Source organism: Mobula hypostoma, chromosome 23 (assembly GCF_963921235.1).
Source record: "Mobula hypostoma chromosome 23, sMobHyp1.1, whole genome shotgun sequence".
In the NCBI taxonomy this organism is placed as follows: Eukaryota; Metazoa; Chordata; class Chondrichthyes; order Myliobatiformes; family Myliobatidae; genus Mobula; species Mobula hypostoma.
In genome coordinates this window covers 16,209,886-16,232,131 of record NC_086119.1, presented here as the reverse complement: position 1 = coordinate 16,232,131, position 22,246 = coordinate 16,209,886, and the positions used below count along the sequence as shown (strand labels likewise).

General features: G+C 43.8%; 2 protein-coding genes across 10 annotated transcripts in view; one reads left to right on the top strand and one right to left on the bottom strand.

The window, feature by feature from the left end:
- LOC134336762 (tapasin-like) overlaps positions 1-7,271 on the top strand; it is a 32,974-nt gene extending 25,703 nt beyond the window's left edge. For both annotated transcript variants that reach the window (XM_063031213.1, XM_063031212.1), the window contains exons 7-8: positions 245-261; positions 3,400-7,271. In XM_063031213.1, the coding sequence (XP_062887283.1) occupies positions 245-261; positions 3,400-3,414 (32 nt within the window). In that variant the 3' untranslated portion in view covers positions 3,415-7,271. The remainder of the gene's footprint in view (positions 1-244; positions 262-3,399) is intronic.
- Positions 7,272-13,867: 6,596 nt separating this feature from the next.
- Positions 13,868-22,246, bottom strand: part of LOC134337121 (rap1 GTPase-activating protein 2-like) — a 502,203-nt gene continuing 493,824 nt past the window's right edge. For all 8 annotated transcript variants that reach the window (XM_063031978.1, XM_063031979.1, XM_063031980.1 and 5 more), the window contains 2 exons: positions 21,961-22,037; positions 13,868-17,616 (listed from right to left, as the gene is read on the bottom strand). In XM_063031978.1, coding sequence (XP_062888048.1) covers positions 17,584-17,616; positions 21,961-22,037 — 110 coding nt within the window. In that variant the 3' untranslated portion in view covers positions 13,868-17,583. The remainder of the gene's footprint in view (positions 17,617-21,960; positions 22,038-22,246) is intronic.

The following is a 22,246-nucleotide window of genomic DNA, read 5'->3' as shown; positions in this document are numbered from 1 at the left end:
AGGGGGTCTGATGTTCAAAGACCCGAAACACCTGATGACCCTATGTTACTTCACTGATGCTGTGTCCCAGCACATCCCTGGATGTTTCTCAGCATCCCTCCATGGATGCTGCCTGACCTGCTGATTCTTTTCCAGCATTTTGTGTGTGTTGCTCAGGATCTGCAGAATCTCTTGTGTTAAGTTGACTGTATGATGTGCGTGTGCTAATGTGAATTCTAACGACTCTCTACCCTTTGTTTTGCAGTTATGGTTAAAAGCAAGGTAAGAGGAATGTTGAATTTTAATACTACAAAGTTTCATTTAGGAAAACTGTACAAAACTGTAATTTGACCGGATCTTGTAACTTATTGGGCAATATAGCTGCATTCTTTCTCTGACAGATTCTTGTTGTCGAATGATTTCATGAGCTTTGCTCACTTTTTCATGGTTGGGTATCTGGCTTGATGTGAGGTCAAGGTCAGTCTGCCAGGTGACACCAGCACCCCCCCCCCGCCCCTGTTCGTTGGTTTGATGGTAAGGTTGGACTCGTGCGGAGAGAGTGGAGGGAAGTGCCTTTAAAGGCCTAAGCTTCGAATAGGAGTTGACAGTGCTAAGGTTGAGACTGTTGATAATCTCATCGGCAATTAGAGATGAAAAGATCCAGAGCAGGGTGTCGGAAGAAGAGGGGGGTTGAAAGGCCACGGTAGAGTGGGTGTGGAGAGGATGTTTCCTGTAGTGGGAGAGTCTAGGACCAGAGAGCACAGCCTCAGATTAGAGGGACATCCATGTAGGACACAGATGAGGAGGAATTTCTTGAGCCAGGGGCGGTGAATCTGTGGAATTCATTGCCACAGGCGGCCGAGCAGGCCAATTCGTTAAGGCAGAGAGGTTGATAGGTTTTTGATTAGTCAGGGCGTCAAAGGTTACAGGGAGAAGACAGGAGAATGGTGTTGAGAAGGGAAATAAGTCAGTTGTGATGGAATGACGGAGCGGACTCACTGGGCAGAGTGGCCTAACTCTACCTGTGTCTCATGGTCTAAGAGAGCAGCTTCATTCGGAAACACCTAACTGGCTGATGGGTCTGTCATTATGGGGGTGGGGTGGGGGAAGTAAAAAGTGGACGAGAGGTTGGGGGGAGTGTACCAGTCTGCAACACAGGAACTGATTGTGGGAAGAGGTGCAGTGAGTTGAGCCTCAGCCTCACTTCACAATGCCAGAGAGCTGTGCTCAATCCTGCCCATGGATGCTGTCTGTGTGCAGTTTGCATGCTCTCCTTACGTCCATGTGATCTCCTCTCACATTTCAAAGACCTGTGGGTTGATAGGTTAAGTGGCCGTTATCAATTGCCCCCAGTGTGCAGGTCAGTTGTAAAATCCGGGGAGGAGCTGATAGGTATGTGGGGGATTAATGTAGGATTATTATAAATGGGTGGTTGATGGTGGGCAGAGACTCGATGGACCGAAGGGCCTGTTTCTGGGCTGTACCTCTCTGTGGCTCCATGGCTGTAGATGAGGCTGGGGCCAGTCCATAGTAACCTTATTAATCAGAATCAGAATCAGGTTTATTATCACCGGCATGTGACGTGAAATTTGTTAACTTAGCAGCAGTTCAATGCAATACATAATATAGAAGAAGTAAGTAAGTAAGTAAATAAATAAATAAATCAATTACAGTATATGTATATTGAATAGATTAAAATCATGCAAAACCAGAAATAATACATATTAAAACAGTGAGGTAGTGTTCACGGGTTCAATGTCCATTTAGGAATCAGATGGCAGAGGGGAAGAAGCTGTTCCTGAATCACTGAGTGTGTGCCTTCAGGCTTCTGTACCTCCTACCTGATGGTAACAGTGAGAAAAGGGCATGCCCTGGGTGCTGGAGGTCCCTAGTAATGGACGCTGCCTTTCTGAGACACCGCTCCCTGAAGATGTCTTGGGTACTTTGTAGGCTGCTACCCAAGATGGAGCTGACTAAATTTACCACCCTCTGCAGCTTCTTTCGGTCCTGTACAGTAGTTCTACCCCCCCCCCCACCCCCAACATACCAGACAGTGATGCAGCCTGTCAGAATGCTCTCCTCAGTACAACTATAGAAATTTTTGAGTGTATTTGTTGACATGCCAAATCTCTTCAAACTCCCAGTGAAGTACAGTCATTGTTTTGCCTTCTATGAGGATTGGTGTGTGTTCCTTCGTCTTACCCTTCCTGAAGTCCACAATCAGCTTTTTGATCTTACTGACATTGAGTGCCAGGTTGTTGCTGTGACACCACTCCACTAGTTGGCATGTCTCACTCCTGTACGCCCTCTCGTCACCACCTGAGATTCTACCAACAATGGTTGTATCATCAGCAAATTTATAGATGGTATTTGAGCTATGCCTAGCCACACAGTCATGGGTATAGAGAGAGTAGAGCAGTGGGCTAAGCACACACCCCTGAGGTGCACCAGTGTTGATCATCAGCGAAGAGAATATGTTATCCACACAGATTATTGTCTTCCGATTAGGAAGTCGAGGATCCATTTGCAGAGGGAGGTACAGAGGCCCAGGTTCTGCAACTTCTCAATCAGGATTGTGGGAATGATGGTGTTAAATGCCGAGCTATAGTGGATTAACAGCATCCTGACGTAGGTGTTTGTGTTGTCAAGGAGGATTTGAAGTTAGTGTTCTGGGGCGGTGTGGGGGTGGTTTAAGGTAGTTGGCGGGTGAAGGAGGACCTGGATCAGTTAGTGTGTCTCTGAGTGTGCCCACTGAGGAGGGTTCCTTGGATTTTGGAGCAGGTAAGTGTTTCACAGTTGTTCTGGGGAGGGATGCGTGAGGGTGAAACTAGTTCGTTTACTAACATGAAACATGGGCTAGAGTTTGGCTTGTGTTGAACCAATAAAATTAAACCAAGAGCCACAGAGTCGTAGAAAACTACAGCACAGAAACAAGCCAGTTGGCCCTTTCAGTCTGTGCAACTATTAATCTGCCTGCTCCCATTGACCTGCACCTGAACCATAGCCCAGCCATCCATGTACCTATCCAAATTTCATTTAATGTTGAAATCAAACCCACATCCACCACTTCCACTGCCTGATCGTTCCACACTCTCACCAACCTCAGAGTGAAGATGTTCCCCTTGAACATTTCACCTTTCACCCTTAACCCGTGACCTCTAGTTGTAGTCTCACCCAACCTCCTGCTTGCATTTACCCTATCCATACCCCTCATAATTTTGTATACCTCTATCAAATCTCCCCTCATTCCCTTACACTCTAGATCCTAAAGTCCCAACCTATTCAACCTTTCCATAAAACTCAAGTCCTGACAAAGTAGAAGTTAATATAAAGATAATTTAACACTTTTAAAGCATTCTATTACTGATATGATAATGGCTATTGTCATGTGCAATGATCTTTCTTTTATCTCTCCTGCAGAAGAAACCATATTGAGCACTTCAAAGAATACTGCAGCTGCTAAGGAGTGAAGGAACCTGTGTTAATACAGGTTCTTTGTGTTCTTGGAATCACCTAATGCGTTCCGCAGCCAGTAAACTGCTTAAAACGAATGGCTATAGACTAAAACAGAGCAGAGAGTGTGCACAGCAGGGACCTACAAAGAGCAAAGGAGGCAAATCATCCAATTATTGTCTTGCCCGGGGAGGAATGTTGACCAGGACACCAGAACCACTCATCAGTCCTCTTCCCATTGGGAATACGGCATCCACTTGAGTCCCAGGAACTGGAAAGTCGAGCCTCAGTTTAAAGTTCCATCTGGAAGGCACAAGCTCTAATAATCAGGGTGCTTTCACCCTGTGGACCATGCTCGGTCTTGGAATGAATTTGAACCCACAACATTCTGACCTTGAGGCAGGAGCTTTAGTCAGAGAACTGTTGAGAGATACAGGGAGGAAATGAGCCATATGGTCCATCGAGTGAGCCTTGACCATCAGTCAGCTATTTATCTTAATTTCAAGGGGTCTGTAAGATGAGGTGTCTGAGAGCTGCTGTCTGTGGGTTTGATGCTAAGGTTGGGAGTGGAGGGCAGTGCATTCAGAGGGGGTAAGCTTCAGACAGGAGGGAGGAGTGTTGAGGTCAAGCGGTTGATGTCTCATTGTCAACTAGTGATGAAAAGATCCAGAGTAGGCAGTAAACCGGAGCGGGGTGTCCAAGAAGAGGAGGAGGGTTGGAGATGGATGAAGGGGAATGTGGTGCAGGGTGGGGGAGCTCTTGCTAAGACAGGTGGCTCGGAGACGGAGGCGATGGAAGAAGAGCGGGTGCGGAACTCACTGAGGGGTAGTCGTAAGGGGACAAAGGTAAGGCGCTTGCGGAGGACCGAACATTCCGCCTCAGAGAGGGGAAGGATGGCGGGAATGGTGAAGACAGCAGGGATAAGAGGTAGGGCCGGGCGAAGGTAGAGAGTTGGAGGGGTCAGAGAAGAAGGGAATGTTTGAGTGTTCAGGCAAAGGGGTGGGAGGAAGATGGGGTCTCAGAGGAATGAGTTGGGGAATGAGGGGTAGATGGGATGCTGAGAGTCCTGGGACCCAGTGGGAGGGAGAAAGCACTTGGCCTGGTGCTGGAGGTGGCAGAGATTAGACTGGTTGCAGCCTTGGTTAATTGCAGCGGGTAAGTGAGGTCTATATTACCAACTTCTAATACTTTCCTTGCTGTGGGTGGAGCTCGTCATCCTGCCTAAGGTGGCTGCAATACCTGGACTAAGATGAGGTGAAACCTGTTGCTTTGCCATTCTGTCCCTTTTAAATCCTCCTCCCATTCTCAAAGCTGAGCCCGTGGGACACTGCTTTCTCCAAGGGTCACTCAGGTTAAATGAATCTGCAGTTGGCATTGAGGCTGCGTGACTTTGATTTACTAATGAGGAAATCGGGAACTTCCTCCTGGAAACGTATTGGCCGTGGCTCACTGAGAAAGACTCCTGCCTCCATGACAGTGGGCTGTGAGTTCCAGTCCAGAGACTTGAGCACAAAACTCCAGGGAGGTAGCTCAACGCTGTGCTGGTGGAGTGCAGCACTGTCAGGGAACTGTCTTCCATCCTGAACTTTAAACTGAGGCCTTGCCTGGAAAATAGATCGGTATTGTTTTGAAGAGGAGTTAGGCTATAACTGGCGGTGCCTACAACAAAACAAAGTCCTGCAAATAATCAGCAGGTCAGGGAGGATGTATGGAGAGAAACACAGTACATAACAAGACAGGTTCGGGGGTGGGACACCACTTCCCTCCAGCCTGCTCCTCTATTGATCAATATAATTACTGCTGGAGATTAGATTTAAAAAATGATTAACTTTATTTGTCACATGTATCAAAACTTACAGTGCAAAGTGTTTGTGTCAAATCGAGTGAGGATTTGACTCTGTGCGTTCTGGGGTTGTGCTAGGCAACCTGCAAGTGTGGCCATGTTTCTGTTGCCAACACAGCATGCCCACAATACTCTAACCCTAACCATACGTCTTTGGAATGTGGGAGGGAACTGGAGCATCCAAAGGAAACCTACAAAATCTGACAGTGGTGGGAAGTGAACCCCAATTGGTTATCGCTAGGGCTTTAATATTGGTACATTGTGGATCAATGGACTTTGTTACTCTCCACAGATACTGACTGACCAGCTGAATATTACCAATATTTTCTGTTTTTATTCCAGGTTTGCAGCATCTGCATGTTTTTTTTTTCTTTTTTTTTTGAGTGTTCTGGCCACTATTTACCACACAACTTGTGTCATTAGCAGATGGATGAGGACTATTGCCCCCTCCAAGCTTGTTACGATCTGATTCCTTTTGCTTTGAGTTTGAGAACCCTGGCCACTCAGGATAGGCCGGTGTATTAAAATATTTATTGGTTATGCTGCGCCATCCGCTGAGCAGGCTGGACAGTCAGGTGTTTGTGATTATTAGCTGATTTCATTATTTAGATTATTTGGAGAAGGTTTATAATAATTATTCCGGGAATGAAAGGGTGAGAAGGGTGAGGATTATTAGATGGCCTAGACCTGTACTCGTTGAGGTTTAGAATAATGGGGGGTAGGGGTGTGGGTAAATCTCATTGAAACCTATTGTAGATTGAAAGGTCTAGATAGAGTGGATGTGGAGAGGATGTTTCCTATAGTGAGGCAGTCTAGGACCAAAGGGCACAGTCTCAGATTACAAGGAAATCCCTTTAGAGCAAAGATGAAGAGAAAGTTCTTTACCCAGAGCATATTAATCTGTGTAATTCATTGCCACATACAGCTGTGGAGGCCTAGTCATTGGGTATATTTTAAGTGGAGGTTGATGGATTCTTGATTAGTATGGTTATGGGAGACAGATTCTTGATTCTTAAAGGTTATGGGGAGAAGGTTGAGAGGGACAATAAATGAACCATGATCGGATGGCAGAACAGACTCGATGGGCCAAATGGCCTAATTTTGCTCCTGTGTCTTATGGCCTTATTAACAAAAGAGTCAATTTACTCCTAGAGCAGAAATAAGGAGCAGAATAAGCAGGAACTAAAATTTCTCCCAGTAAGTGTGGTGAAAAATTTAACTGTTATGGTTATTAAATCAGTCTCCGTTAGTGTCAGCAGAATGGTCACTAGTGTTGAGTGACAGGAGGATTAGCCAATCGCCTTCCTTCTAGTCGGCAGTTGTACTTAATGTGCAGTCTTTATTGACTCATCCTGTCAAGCATCCATTTGGAGAACAGCAAGCCACCACTAGGGGACGGGCTTGGCCATGTAACTGCTGTTGTGTAGATGTTGGAAATGCATACGTGCAACAAATTTTAACACTAAGTGCACCTGTTCATGACTCAGTGACACAAGCATAGCTCATTTTATTGAGAGAGCTCATCTAATAAAGAGAGTCAGCTACAGTGGTGCTAGAAAGTTTGTGAACCCTGTATAATTTTCTCTATTTCTGCATAGATGTGATCAGATCTTCACGCAAGTCCTAAAACTAAATAACACAAAAAAAATTATACCTGTTATTTATTTATGGAGAAAAATGAACCAATATTACATGTATTGGAAAAAGTATGTGAACTTTTGCCTTCAGTAACTGATGCAGCAATAACTTCAATCAAACGTTTCTGTTAACTGTTGGATCAGTCCTGCACATCAGCTTGGAGGAAGTTTAGGCCATTCTTCCTTGCAAAACTGCTTCAGCTCTGGGATGTTGGTGAGCTTCCTTGCATGAATTGCTTGCTTCTGGACCTTCCACAACATTTTATAGGATTAAGGTCAGTACTTTCACTCGGCCATTCCAAAACACGAATTCCATTCTGTTAACATGAGGAAATCTGCAGATGCTGGAATTTCAAGCAACACACATAAAAGTTGCTGGTGAATGCAGCAGGCCAGGCAGCATCTCTAGGAAGAGGTACAGTCGATGTTTCGGGCTGTGACCCTTTGTCAGGACTAACTCTTCTTTCAGTTAGTCCTGACGAAGGGTCTCGGCCCGAAACATCGACTGTACCTACCTCTTCCTAGAGATGCTGCCTGGCCTGCTGCGTTCACCAGCAACTTTTATGTGTGTTGCTTGAAATTCCAGCATCTGCAGATTTCCTCGTGTTTGCGTTTTACTATTCTTGTTTAGTGTTTTTCTTATAGTGAACACATTGAATTGAGACTTTAACAAGTTCTAGAGATTTCTGCAGATCTTTTGCTGTTAGCCTCGGGTGGTTTTTCACCTCCTTCAGTATTACACGTTGTGCTCTTGGTGTGATCTTTGCCAGATGCCCACTCCTCGGGAGAGTAGCAACAGTATTGAATTTCCTCCATTTGTAGACAGTTTCTCTTACTGTGGACTGATGAACACTTAAGTCTTTAGAAATGTTTTTGTAGCCTTTTCCAGCTTCATGCATCCCTACAATTCTTCTAAGGTCCTCTGAAAGTTGTTTTGTTTGAGGCATAGTGGACATAAACAGGTCTTTCTTGAGAAGAGCAGACTCTGTCAGCAGCCTGACTTTGTGTCTTTTTTATAGAGCAGGGCTCCTCTACAACCCACACCTCCAATCTCATCTCATTGATTGGAACACCTGACTCCAAATAGCTTTGTAGAAAGCATTACCCCAGAGGTTCAGCAACAAATACATGTAGCATTGGATCATTTTCTCAATAAATAAATGCACAACTATAATGTTTTTGTGTTACTTAATTTAATTGGGCTCCCTTTATCTGGTTTTAGGACTTGTGTGAAGATCTGATCACACTTTAGGTCATATTTATGCAGAAGTAGATAAAAATCTATAGGGTTCACAAACTTTCTAGCATCACTGTACCACTCTACGTGCATGGATGGCTTGGGTTAGCAATTTGTTTTACTGAACTTGTTAGTGTCATGAGTTATGTGTAGCCCCATAGTTCTGTATTGTTTTCACTGAAATGATTGTAGTGGTACTGAGACTCAAGTTTACATAGGGAATTAAAATGGACAATTAAAAAGCAAATGGAATGACTCTGTGTTATTTAATTTTCAATCAACCATCCATATCCCCTTTTAAAATAGCATGAGTATTGACAGTTTTTTTCTGCCTCTTCAGTACCTTGTATAATTTACACTCAATGGCTACTTTGTTAGGTACACGTGCATCTGCTCGTTAATGTGGCAGCAACTCAATGCATAAAAGCATGCAGACATGGTCAAGAGGTTCAGTTGTTGTTCAGACCAAACATCAGGATGGGGAAGGAATGTGATATAAGTGACTTTTGACTGTGAAGTTACTCTTGGTGCCAGAGGGGGTGGTTTGACTATTTCAAAGGCTGCTGCTCTCCTGGAATTTTCACGATCAAGTCTCTAGAGTTTACAGAGAATGGTGCAAAAAACAAAACATCCAGTGAGCGGCAGTGCTGTGGATAAAAACAAATGCTAGAGGAACTCAGCAGGCCGGGCAGCATTATGGAAAAGTGTAAACAGTTGATGTTTCATCATATTGCTTTGAAAATCTGCAGATTTTCTTGTGTTTGTTAATGAGAGAGGTCAGCAGAGAGTGGCCAGACTCGTTCAAGCTGACCGGAAGGCAACAGTAACTCAAACAATCATGTGTTACAACAGTGGTGTGCAGAAGAACATCTCTGATTGCACAACCCACTGAACCTTGGAGTGGATGGGCTACAGCTGCAGAAGACCATGACCGTGCACTCAGTGGCCACTTTATTAGGTAGAGGAGGTGGGCACTGAGTGCATATTCCATCTGTTGTCCATACCTACATGCCTGTGGTGCCACTGGAAGGAAGTTGTTCATCATATTAGTACCTCGCCGTGCTTGAACACCATAAGCTTGACAGGTTCAGCTGGTACTCTGGGACAGCACTGGGGAATGCAGGTGCCAGTGGTGCAGTATCCCCCCATTTCTCCCCCATCCAGCACCAACAAAATAAAACAAATAGTTTTTAATCATTTCAGCAATGCGTGTCTGTAGGAGGCTGTCACGTTTTAACAGTGACTTCACAAAAACCTCAGTGTCTCTAAGTATGCATTGAACCTGTGAACGGAGGGAGAGAGTTCCTTCCTTATTCCTGTGTGATGGGTATTAATTTCTTGGCCAGTCGGCCTCTTTCTCTTTCTTGGTTGTTCACCAATCCTACTTTCTAAACACAGCTTCTGCCAGTTGTCAGATCACAAACAGATGTATGTAAACTTACATCTAGCAGTTGTTTTGCTTCTGCTTGTAAAGGGAAGTCGATCTTCAGTTCTTGAAATGTAAATGGAAAGCACGTATCAGCTTGAGGTTAAGGCAAGTATTGTCTAAAGACCGGCATTGCAAACAAGCTTTGTGGGTGGTTGACGTACTGTTTGGGAGAAGCAAGGTTTATCTCACTACACCTGCTTTACTTGCTGTTCCAGATACGGTATAAGACAATGGGTTGTTTAATTCGGGTTGTTTCAAGTAGAGAAGCTGATTCTTAAGTTGCTTGGTTCAAGGAAGTTTGCAGAACAGATGGATATTATTTACATATCAATAACTATGATGTTTACAGTTGGGAGGTTTTATGTGCTCAAGGAAGTTAACTTTACAGCATTGAGGGTAGGTAGCTGAAGAACTGTTTCCAAAATGCTTTTAGACCACTTGTGTTGAAAGGGCTTCTGAGGAAATATCACGTGTGTGAAGTCACCCCAGTGATAGAAAAAGGTAAAGAGCAGTTCAAGTTTATTAGGAGTGGGTGAAAAACATCAAGAAAAATGGGTGAATAGGATCCATTTCTCTAGCTTCAGTTTCTGCGACGGACGACTTGCTTGTCCACATCATGTTAGGGAATGAGACAGGGCAGGTGATGGAGGTATTTGTTGGGGAGCACTTCGGGTCCAGTGATTACAATACAATTAGTTTCAGTGTAATTATGGAGAAGGATAGGACTGGACCTAGGATTGAGATTTTTGATCGGAGAAAGGCTAACTTTTAGGAGATGCGAAAGGATTTTGAAGGAGTGGATTGGGAAAATTTGTTTTATGGGAAGGATGTAACAGAGAAATGGAGGACATTTAAAGGTGAAATTTTGAGGGATTTTTTCAAGAGATATTAGAAACTTAGTTCAGAAAAAGAGAGAGATCTTCAATAAATATAGGCAGCTTGGAGTTAGAGGTACTCGAGGAATATAAAGAATGTAAAAAGAATCTTAAGAAAGAAATTAGAAAAGCTAAAAGAAGATACGAGGCTGCTTTGGCAAGTGAAGTGAAAATAAATCCAAAGGGTTTCTACAGTTATGTTAGTGGCAAAAGGATAGTGAGGGATAAAATTGGTCCCTTGGAGAATCAGAGTGGACGGCTATGTCCGAAGCCAAAAGAGATGGGGGAGATTTTGAACAATTTCTTTTCTTCGGTATTCACTAAGGAGAAGGATATTGAATTGTGTAAGGTAAAGGAAACAAGTAGGGTAGTTATGGAAAGTATGACAATTAAAGAAGAGGAAGTACTGGCACTTTCAGGGAATGTAAAAGTGGATAAGTCTCTGGGTCCGGACAAGATATTCCCTAGGACTTTGAGGGAAGTTAGTGTAGAAATAGCAGGGGCTCTGACAGAAATATTTCAAATGTCATGAGAAACGGGAATGGTGCCGGAGGATTGGCGTATTGGTCATGTGGTTCTATTGTTTAAAAAGGGTTCTAAGAGTAAACCTGGCAATTATCGGCCTGTGAGTTTGACGTCAGTGGTGGGTAAATTGATGGAAAGTATTCTTAGAGATGGTATATATAATTTTCTGGATAGACAGGGTCTGATTAGGAACAGTCAACATGGATTTGTGCGTGGAAGGTCATTTTTGCCAAATCTTATTGAATTTTTTGATGAGGTTACTAAGAAAGTTGACGAGGGTAAAGCGGTGGATGTTGTCTATATGGACTTCAGTAAGGCCTTTGACAAGGTTCCACACGGAAGATTAGTTAGGAAGGTTCAATTGTTAGGCATTAATATCGAAGTAGTAAAATGGATTCAGCAGTGGCTAGATGGAAGACGCCAGAGAGTGGTGGTGGATAACTGTGTGTCAGATTGGAGGACAGTGTGTAGCGGTGTGCCTCAGGGATCTGTACTGGGTCCAATGTTGTTTGTAATATATATTACTGGATGATGGGGTGGTAAATTGGATTAGTAAGTATGCAGATGATACTAAGATAGGTGGTGTTGTGGATGATGACAGTTAGAAGAGTGGGCTGAAAGATGGCAGATGGAGTTTAATGCTGAAAAATATGAGGTGCTACATTTTGGTAGGACTAATCAAAATAGGACATACATGGTAAATGGTAGGGCATTAAAGAATGCTTTAGAACAGAGGGATCTAGGAATAATGGTGCATAGTTTCCTGAAGATGGAATCCCATGTGGCTAGAGTGGTGAAGAAAGCTTTGATTTGCTGGCCTTTATTAATCAGAGCATTGAGTATAGGAGTTGGGATGTAATGTTGAATTTGTATAAGGCATTGTTAAGGCCAAATCTGGAGTATTGTGTTCAGTTCTGGTCACTGAATTATAGGAAAGATGTCAATAAAATTGAGAGAGTACAGAGGAGGTTTACTAAAATGTTGCCTGGGTTTCATCTCCTAAGTTACAGAGAAAGGTTGAGCAAGTTAGGGCTTTATTCTTTGGAGCGTAGAAGGTTGAGGGGGGACTTGATAGAGGTGTTTAAAATTATGAGGGGGATTGATAGAGTTGACGTGGTTAGACTTTTTCCATTGAGAGTGGGGAAGATTCAAACAAGAGGACATGGGTTGAGAATTAGAGGACAGAAATTTAGAGGTAACATGAGGGGGAACTTCTTTACTCAGAGAGTGGTAGCTGTGTGGAACGAGTTTCCAGCAGAAGTGGTTGAGGCAGGTTCTATGTTGTTGTTTAAAGTTAAATTGGATAGATATAAGGACAGGAAAGGAATGGAGGGTTATGGGCTGTGTGCAGGTTAGTGGGACTAGGATAGGGTAAGAGTTCGGCATGGACTAGAAGGGCCGAGATGGCCTGTTTCCATGCTGTAATTGTTACATGGTTATATGTTATGTCTTTTTAGCTTATAGGAATTGTACCTGTGTATTGTAAATCCTTTTTAAGAAATGTTTTGGTGTTGGGAAATAACCATTTAAGATATAAATCCTCTGTGAGTTTTAAATATCCTTTAAGAATATGTGGATTCAAACATATATCAGTGTAAATAAATGACCTGTGTTGTAAACTACTTTGCTAGTTGGAAGTATCTCCTCCTTGGTAGGGAGGAGGGACCCACTACTCAAACAGTGAGCACTGGCAGCTCAGCTCGCTGTGGAGAAGAAACGGGAAAGTAAACTCCAAGAGGAACCACAACCTTGTCGTGGTTGTTTAGAGGCTTGCAAGCCTCAATGACTTGGAGAGCTATGTTGGCTGGAGTCAGGGCTTTACACTTTTGCTTTTGACAGGGTCACCCCATACCAAACAGGTCAAAGGGTCGAGGTCAAATGAAGAGTCATCGACCTGTCCTCCAGGTTCAACAAAATTGTTATGGAAACAGCAATGAAGAATCCCTCTACATCTGAGTGCGACAGTATTCCTGAGTCTCCACCTAGGAGTTGCATGACTGACAGTAGTGAAAACTGAGAGGAAACTACTGACATGATGAACACCCCCAGAGCTGGAGGACCTTCATTGCTGCCCTAAACACCAGAGGTGTAAGAAGCAGTAAGTAAACTAGTTTTGAAGATTGGGAAGTTACAGTAAAATCTCCATTCAGTGTGAGTATTTGTGACTACTTAGATCTGGTATGGCTTAAGATCTTTGAGTTCAGAACCTTTGTGGTCAGCAAACCCAATACCTGGACCCTTGGTATGTGGGAGATTAAAATATCTCCAAGGTTTTGGGCAGAGGATGTCAGAGCAATGTTAGCAAAGCTGGGGTTTTTTTGGTTGATTTGGAAAGGGAACTTTTATCCATTTCAAAAGTTATCTGTCACATTGATCCATTTGGATGGGAACTGGCAAAAGCCTGGCATTTGTTATCCGTAAGCGTGGCATGGTAGCATAATGCTGTTACAGCGCTGGCGACACAGGTTCAATTCCCGCCGCTGCCTGTAAGGAGTTTGTACTCCCCATGACTGTGGTTTTCCTCTGGGTGTTCTGGATTCCTCCCACATTTCTAAGACCTACGGGTTACTGGGTTACTAGGTTAATTAGCCACACAGGTGTAATTGGCTGGTGTGGGCTTGTTGGCCCAGAAAGGCCTGTTAATGTGCCAGATCTCTTAATAAATAAAAATAAACACGTCCCAGTGGTAACCTAGTCTGTAATAAGAATGAAGAACTCCAGCTCCCACACTGCCGACTTTAATATGATTTTGAATATGAACTAGGTGCGATGTTTACAACATCACAGACACACACACACGCCTCAGACTGGAATGGGGTCTTTATGTGGCTTCAGGCCTACCCACCATCAAACCTACCAAACACAGACAGCTTGCGACTCAAATAGTTTTGACACAAAATACATTTATTACTGTGCAGCACTATGCAAAAAGACGTCGACAGCAAAACAGAATATACAAACACAGGATTTCAGGTCCTTCTGTTTTTTTACATCACAACAAAATTAATTTGCCAAAGGAGCAATAAATTAATTGTACAATATTTACATCTGTGGGTCAATCAGGCAGCTTTGTAAAGCTCTGCCACTTCTTGGCAACAGTTCCCTTTGCGTTATACTTCCACACAGTAACCCCTTAGCTATGCACACGCCACACCAGCCTGGCCCAGAGTTTAAAGTTCAAGTCTTCAGTGTCCTTTTTCTTCCCCCCATTACACATTAGCAGGATGGTTAAACCTCTCTCCCCAAAACATCTTTTGTCTTGTGTGTGTGTGCGTGTGTGTGTGCGTGCGTGTGCGTGTGCGTGCGCATGCGCATACAAGAATGAGAACAAAAACTACAATAAATCATTACAATGGACATCCTGGAATTACTTCATGGTAAAAGGTCTCACATCATGAGAAGCAACAGTCACATTTTTTTTTACATCACACTTTGTACTTGGCAAAACATAAAGCACAACGAATAGTCATACAACTGCACAGGCTTTGACAAGGCTTAAGGTGTAAACTGTAACGTGGAGGGGTGTGCGCGTATACAATAAATCATCGTTTCTGTACGAGGTCCACACACTCCCAGCATCGCCCACAGTTTACGTGGCTATATAGGCCTTCCTGGTTTGACCTGAAACCTATCTCAGTTTGTGAGGAGGGAGGATGGGAGGACTCGGCCTCCCAGAGCAGAAAACCTGCGCAGTCTTCACCGTTCTCCAGCACCAATGGGAAGGGTCACCTGATCAAGGAGGAAGATGATTCTAGTGTGGCAAAGATGGCCTCAAACTAATGGTCCCAGGTAAAACACTGGAATAGAAATTAACTGAAGAACAGCTACTCCCCACCAATTCTCTGCTTTTAACTACTTCAAGAAGTACAACTTTATGAGCTTTGGACAGTGATCCTCACTGAAAACAATGGAATTGCAGACAACAGATTTATTTTGAACTCAGTACTGGGGTGGAGATTTCAAGCAAACACCCTCTACAACCGGTTTCATTGTTGATAGGGAGATTCAGAGATAATGGAGGTGACAGGATCAGCAGGTGCTATCTGTCCAGATCAAGGTCAAAGTTAAGCACAAGAAACATTTGCAAGTGATTTTGGTTTGGTTTCACAGGTTCACTCTTCATCCATTAGCTCGGCTGGACCTGATCACAGTGACATGAGGAGGTTAGGTGTGGCCTGGTGTTATTCTTCTTTCGGATTTGCCCGCAGCAAGGTTTGGGTGAGAGGCAGGCAGGATTCTGACTCTTACCGGATACCACCTGAAATCTTACGGCTCCAGGAGGGGAGAATCAGGAACAGAAACACGGAGATCCACCACAAAAGGGAAAGGTGAACTTCTCACAGAACAGGAGGTTTTAGGGTTATTACAGCAAGGAAGGAGAACGCTCGGCCCATCTAGGGTGCGCCAGCTCTCTGCTGGAGCTCTTATCCCTGCAACCTTTTACCCTCAAGAATTTACTTATTTCATTTTCAATTTTGTCAGCATCACACAGTGAATTCCAGTCAATGACAACTTGCCGTGTGAAAAAGTTTTTTGTGATTAAATGTGAAAGGATACCAGTGACTTCACAGGGAATACAGCCATGATGACTTCAAAAGACAATGGTTATGTCACAGGGAGCACAGACACTGGTCATCGTCATAGCTCGTCACACCAGACAGCCAGCCACTCTAGTGTTGTTTGGTTGATGCTGAGCAGGTCAGTGTCAGCTAGATCAGGTGAGAGTGGGCAGTTGCGCAGAACGTGTTCAATGTTCTGCACCCTTTCGCCACACTCTCAGGATTCATTGTGATGTCACAGAGAACACAAAGAGTAGTGATGTCATAGAGAACACAGAAAGTGGTGATGTTGCAGGGAACACAGACACTGGCAATGTCACAGGGAAAACAGGAGAATGCAGAAGACTTGCTTTATATTGTGGCCCTAACATGATACTATACAGTAAATCTTTTAATTAAATCTGTGATTAGACAGTGTGCAGGATCACGAAGGCTCCAAAATCTGTTGCCTCCAAGAACATGTAGTCAATTCGTTGACAGTCTGCACATGCGGGCAAAATAATGTAATGATGGATGTGGTGTCAAAATCGAATTGAGGAAAGGCCAAATCATATCTTAGACAGCTCAGAAAACTGTGCTTTACTTTCAAAGACGGCACCAAATCTTTGTCTTGCCTTTTTCTTTAATGTGATGTGAATCACTTTTTGTGACAAATTTGAAAACGTCTACCCAGGTACATTTGAGATGCATTTGTGAGAGAGAAATTTAAATTTTAAACATTTGTGAGAAAAAATAGGTGAGGGGAGGAAGGGAGATGGAAGGAGGTGGACAAGAAGGAGAGAAAGACAGATATGGTAGCAAAGAGGAAGTCACAATGAAATGAAGGAGGAACAATAGAAACAAAGGGAGGAGGAATAGCAGAACAATAGTGAAACAACAACAGAGTCAGGTGTAGTACTACTGCTGGGGATTTGTGGGAGACGAAGAAAAAGAGCTAAAGAAGAACGTGGTGAGAAAATTAAAAACAAGTCTGAGTACTAACTAATAACCAGAAATTTAAAATTCTGATCATAGTTAAATATCAAGGCAGCATTACCACCAGTGTTACCGTGGGTTACCTGAGACGAGGCTCCAAAATTTTCTAACCCAAAGGCCTCAACTGACCAGGAAGTAAATTGAATGAGAGGAAAAAGCAATAACAAGGAAATCTCATCAAGTCTTCTCCTTACTCAAAATGTTTAAACTGACTCCTGTTGACTATTTTCGTGCTTTTACTGGAATCTGGACAGGAGTAAGATTCATCCAAGACAAAAAAAAAGGCAGGTTCTTTTTTTCTGCACAACTAATACATTTAAATGTAATCTCAGGCACATGGACAACAAATGACGCAGGGCACACCGATGCTCTCTGTTAATCGGCAGTGTATACGTGGCAGGTAACAGGTTACAACACAAAGTTTAGGCTTTGCTACAAGTACTGTGTGAAGCTACATCAACAGGGATTCAGGAACGGCTGCACCCCCACTTCGGGAATGTCGGAGGGGGCGGGGGGGGAAAACGGGCAACCTCCTGATAGATCTATAGTAACAGCCCTGAGGATTCCGCCTCGTGCTCTTGGCAGAGAGGCAGTCACTTTACCCCAGGTTCCTCAGAGAAACCACTGGCTATTCAAGACATTTGGTTGTCCCTTCAAAACCTCTCCCAGGTCTTTCCCATTGTAGGATCTGAGATGCCTGCATCTGACATCCTCCAATGAAAATCCACACCATTCCAGTACCCAAAGAAAGGTTAATTCCAGAAGGTTACAGCCCAAGAAAGCCAGCGAGGATAGGAAACCCTGAGGTCTACCCAAACCATATTCAATGTTACCATTCACTGACGTGACTTGCAAAGTGTTTATATTGTTAAAGTAACATGCCTCCAAAGAGAGCTTGAAATGGTTTTTGCTCGGAAGGTGGAGCACGCAAACTGAACCCCTGTGAAGGCAGCCGGGGCATCAGGACCTCCAGCCCATCTCCTTCTTCCTCGGGTGGAGAATGGGGCGCTTCAGATTCAGGAAGGGTGGGAGCAGCTCGAGGTGCGGAGGCCGTGTCCCAACCAGCTGCAGCTACATTTGTGGCGAAGGACAAGCTCCCAGCAGCTGTTGCAGGAAAGAAAGAGGTTGAATCAGTTCTAAAACACCACTGACTGAAATATTAAAGGCATGAGACATGCTGGAAATCTTGAACAACACAAACAATAGCATCTATGAAGGGAACGATCGACATTTTGGGCCAATGAAGAGCCTCGGCCAGAAACACTGATTGCTTATTTCGCTCCATAGATGCCACCAGGTCTGCTGAGTTCCTCTAGCGTTCTCTGCACCTTACTAAACTATTGCACATTTTTGACAAATTATTTAATTTCCTGTCGGATTTAGTTTTATTAAAATTATAATAAAATTAATTACATTTAATTTTTATTTATACTTTAACAATTAATTTAACCAAAATACACGTCTTGGGCGTGTCCTCTTGGAAGCAGATTTTAGAAATGAGGTCTTGCAAAGCTCAGAGTTTGTAGGGAACTGTTTTGTCTGCTATTATGATGAAAGCTCGGGATTATTCACTTTAAACAGCTGAGACTCTCTGTTCTCCTGAGGAATTAGACCTTGTGCAACCCATAGTCCTAACAAAATGGAGGCTTCCAGCCCCAGATTTGTTCAGGGTCCCTGTTAGCAGGTAATAACCTGTCATTTTGTTTTAGAGATACCACATTACATATCAAATATTGACACTCTGCAATCCTCTCCCATCTTTCGTTTATGCTAGCAATATAATGTCTCATCTGGCAGGCGTGTTTAGGCAACTTTCCATGTGTACCTTATCTACATCTGCTTCCAGACAGTCAACTCCAGGCCGTCAGCTTAATGAATATCAGACTGAGAACCCAGCCTCACTTCATGATCCCGGGATTTCTCGTACAGACTAGCACCTTTCTACTGGCCGTCTGCCACCTCACCAGCACCAACCCGGTCCTCACTCCTACTCCCAGCCCATCTCCAGATGGCCAACTGGGCACTGAGGCTGCGACAGACACCATCTAGTTCAAGAACTGAGTTGGAGCCTCCCCACCCTGTATAATTCAGCCGCAGAATTGCTAGCATACTCCCAACCATAAACCAGAGTCCCGCTTTCAAAGGTCCTTGTCGAAGCCTTTGAAGGAAGTTAATGGATGAAGTTGATCCTTGAGCAGGGCGGCATGGTAGCGCTTTACGGTACAGGGTGACCTGGGTTCAATTCCTGCCACTGCCTGAGATGAGTTTGTATGTCCTCGTGTGGGTTTTCCCCAGTACTCCAGCTCCCCCCACCCCCCCCAGTCCAAGGACGTACCAGTTGGTAGGTTGATTGGACATTGTAAATTGCCCTGTGGTTAGGCTAGCGTTAAATCAGGGGTTGCTGGATGGCGTGGCTCAAAGGGTCGGAAGGACATACCTAATGCAAGGCAGAAAACCCAAGAGGTAAGGTACTTTGATTACAGGCAAATGAGTCACAGTGAGATGTTCAAAGGAGAATGGTAAGAATGCTAAGGGTGGCAGGGTATGGTAGATGATTTAACAGGACCACGGTGACTGGGTTGTTGCAAGAAACAGTTTACCAGCACTGCAGGACTTGTACGTGTCTAGGACAAAGCAGGAAGTAATCATTGCGGAAGTCCCTTCCCCTAAACCTCCCTTCTAAAAAGTGCTAGAGGGCTATCAAAACAAATACTTTGCACCATTTTTAAAGAGTTTCTTCCCCCAGGAAGTTAATCTGATCATCCATTCTAGTCAGCCCTCCCCCGCCCCCCCCCCCAGCCCACCACCTGTGGGGGAAAAAATCAACCAACCACAATCAGATTTGACGGGCCAAGTGGCCTAACTCTGCTCCTATGTCTTATAGTCTCACTAGAGGTGTTGCTTTTAACAAAAGCCAACCACTAATGTGGTTGCAAAACTTTTCTTAACCCTGTTTTGGAAGAAGGGCAGGGATTCACACAAAATGCTGGAGGAACTCAGCAGGCCAGGCAGCATCTATGGGAAAGAGTACAGTCGATGTTTTGGGCTGAGGCCCTTCAACCCTTGTGTCCTGCCAAAGGGTCTCGGCCCGAAACGTCGACTGTTTACTCTTTACCATAGATGCTGCCTGGCCTGCTGAGTTCCTCCAGCATTTTGGATTTCCAGCCTCTTCATATTTTCTCTTGTTTGTGATTACAGTATAATCCATTTTTTGATTGATATTAAGCCTTACTCAACATTACTTAAACAGATATCACATTACTGTCTGTGAGAGCTTGCCTTGTGCAAATTCATTTCTGTTTCCAACGTAACAGTGACTACACCTTCATTAGCTGAAAACACATTTATCCCAGGATGGTGAAAGGTGCTATATAGGAGTTGGGATGTTGAATTTGTATAATGCATTGGTAAGGCCAAATCTGGAGTATTGTGTACAGTTCTGGTCACCGAATTATAGGAAAGATGTCAATAAAATTGAGAGAGTACAGAGGAGGTTTACTAAAATGTTGCCTGGGTTTCATCTCCTAAGTTACAGAGAAAGGTTGAACAAGTTAGGTCTTTATTCTTTGGAGCGTAGAAGGTTGAGGGGAGACTTGATAGAGGTGCTTAAAATTATGAGGGAGATTGATAGAGTTGACGTGGTTAGACTTTTTCCATTGAGAGTGGGGAAGATTCAAACAAGAGGACATGGGTTGAGAATTAGAGGACAAAAGTTTAGGGGTAACATGAGGGGGAACTTCTTTACTCAGAGAGTGGTAGCTGTGTGGAATGAGCTTCCAGCAGAAGTAGTTGAGGTAGGTTTTATGTTGTCGTTTAAAGTTAAATTGGATAGATATATGGACAGGAAAGGAATGGAGGGTTATGGGCTGAGTGCAGGTCGGTGGGACTAGGTGAGAGTAAGAGTTCGGCACGGACTAGAAGGGCCGAGATGGCCTGTTTCTGTGCTGTAATTGTTATATGGTTATATAAATGCAAGCCTGTTTGCAGAGTGCCAGTATAATCACAGTGATACAGAAATCACCTTTAAAAAAAATGCCTCGGTAGAGCAGAAGTGTAAAAGTAGAATATAGAACCCATGATGTTGGACCAACTTTTTAAACTACTCCAAGATTAATCTAATTCTTCTCTCCTACATAACCCGCCATTTTTCTATCATCCATGTACCTATCTAAAATCTATTAAATGCCCTTAATATATCTACTTCTAACACTACCCCTGGCAGGGCGTTCCAAGCATCCACCACTCTCTGTGGGGAGAAAAAAAATTTACCTCTGACATAAGACCATAAGACATAGGAGCAAAATTAGTCCATTCAGCCCATCAAGTCTTCTCTGCCACTCTATCATGGCTGATTCTGGATCCCACTCTACCCCATACACCTGCCATCTCGCCATATCTGATGCCCTGACTGATCAGGAAATGATCTACTTCTGCCTTAAATATGTCCACAGACTTGGCCTTCACCACAGTCTGTGGCAGAGCATTCTTCAGATTCACTACTCTGGCTAAAAAAAAAATTCTCCTTACCTCTGATCTAAAAGGATGCCCCTCAATTCTGAGGCTGTGCCCACCATTGGAAACATCCTCTCCACATCCACCCTATCTAGTCCTTTCAAAATTCGGTAGGTTTCAATGAGATCCCTACGCATTCTTCTGAATTCCAGTGAGTACATGCCCAATATAGACAACTCTCTACACTTTCCTCCAATCACCCTAAGGTTATAAACACACTAACGACTGCAGATGTTGGAAACACACACAAAATATGCTGGAGGAATTCAGCCGGTCAGGCAGCATACTGTAGATGTTGCCTGACCTGCTGGGTTCTTCCAGCATTTTGTGTGTGTGTGTTAACTTAAAATTACGTCCCCACATAAGAGCCATTTCTGCCCTGGAAAAAGACTTTGGCTGTCCACTCAATGCATGCTTCCCGTCATCTTCTCCACAAGATAATTCCTGATCTGCTTCCAGATGGGATCAAGAAACATTTTTCATCCACATTAGTGGGAATCAGGGCTTCTTTTTAAAGCAACACGTCTAGCACTGCAGCACTTCTTCAGTAGCTATGGATGATGATACCATGGCCACCTGCACACAGGTGTTGTATGTTTTACTAATGTTTTTTTTCAATCTGAGAGCAAAATGGATGAGTTTCCTATTGGCATAAGCGGTCAGCACAGAGAGATACAGGACAAGGTCAATTGGCCCATTAGCTCTATGCTAGAAAAATCCCAGACCTTCTCCTTTTCTCTGCTCTCATCCATTCTCTGACGATTCTCGTCAACCCGTAATGATAAGAGAATTAAATTACTCGGAGTCTCTGATGTTGTGTCAGTGAGATGGCATTACAGAGCTAAAGGAGAAATTGTCACCACAACCTCACCAAGTTACTGTTCAAATGGACTCAATCTAGACCAAGCAAGCTGGAGGGAAGTGTGCCATACTCACTGGGTTTGAGCTGTGGTGAAGTTTCTCAAATCGGAATTTCAAAGTAGTTCTTGGAGAGGTTTTACACTTCATTGTGTCTGCAAAGGAAAGGAAAGGAAGTCAAATGAAATATAGATAGTCCACTGTTCAGTAATGTGATGGTTACTTTGTGACCACGAGTGAGTTTGGGGGGGTGGGGGAGGGTCTTTTGTGATGATCCTCCTCTTTATCCTCCAGGGCCTTTCCAGCATCTACAAGGCAGCAGTCAGAAATATTTCCATTTCTTTGGATGAGTTAGTGCCAACAA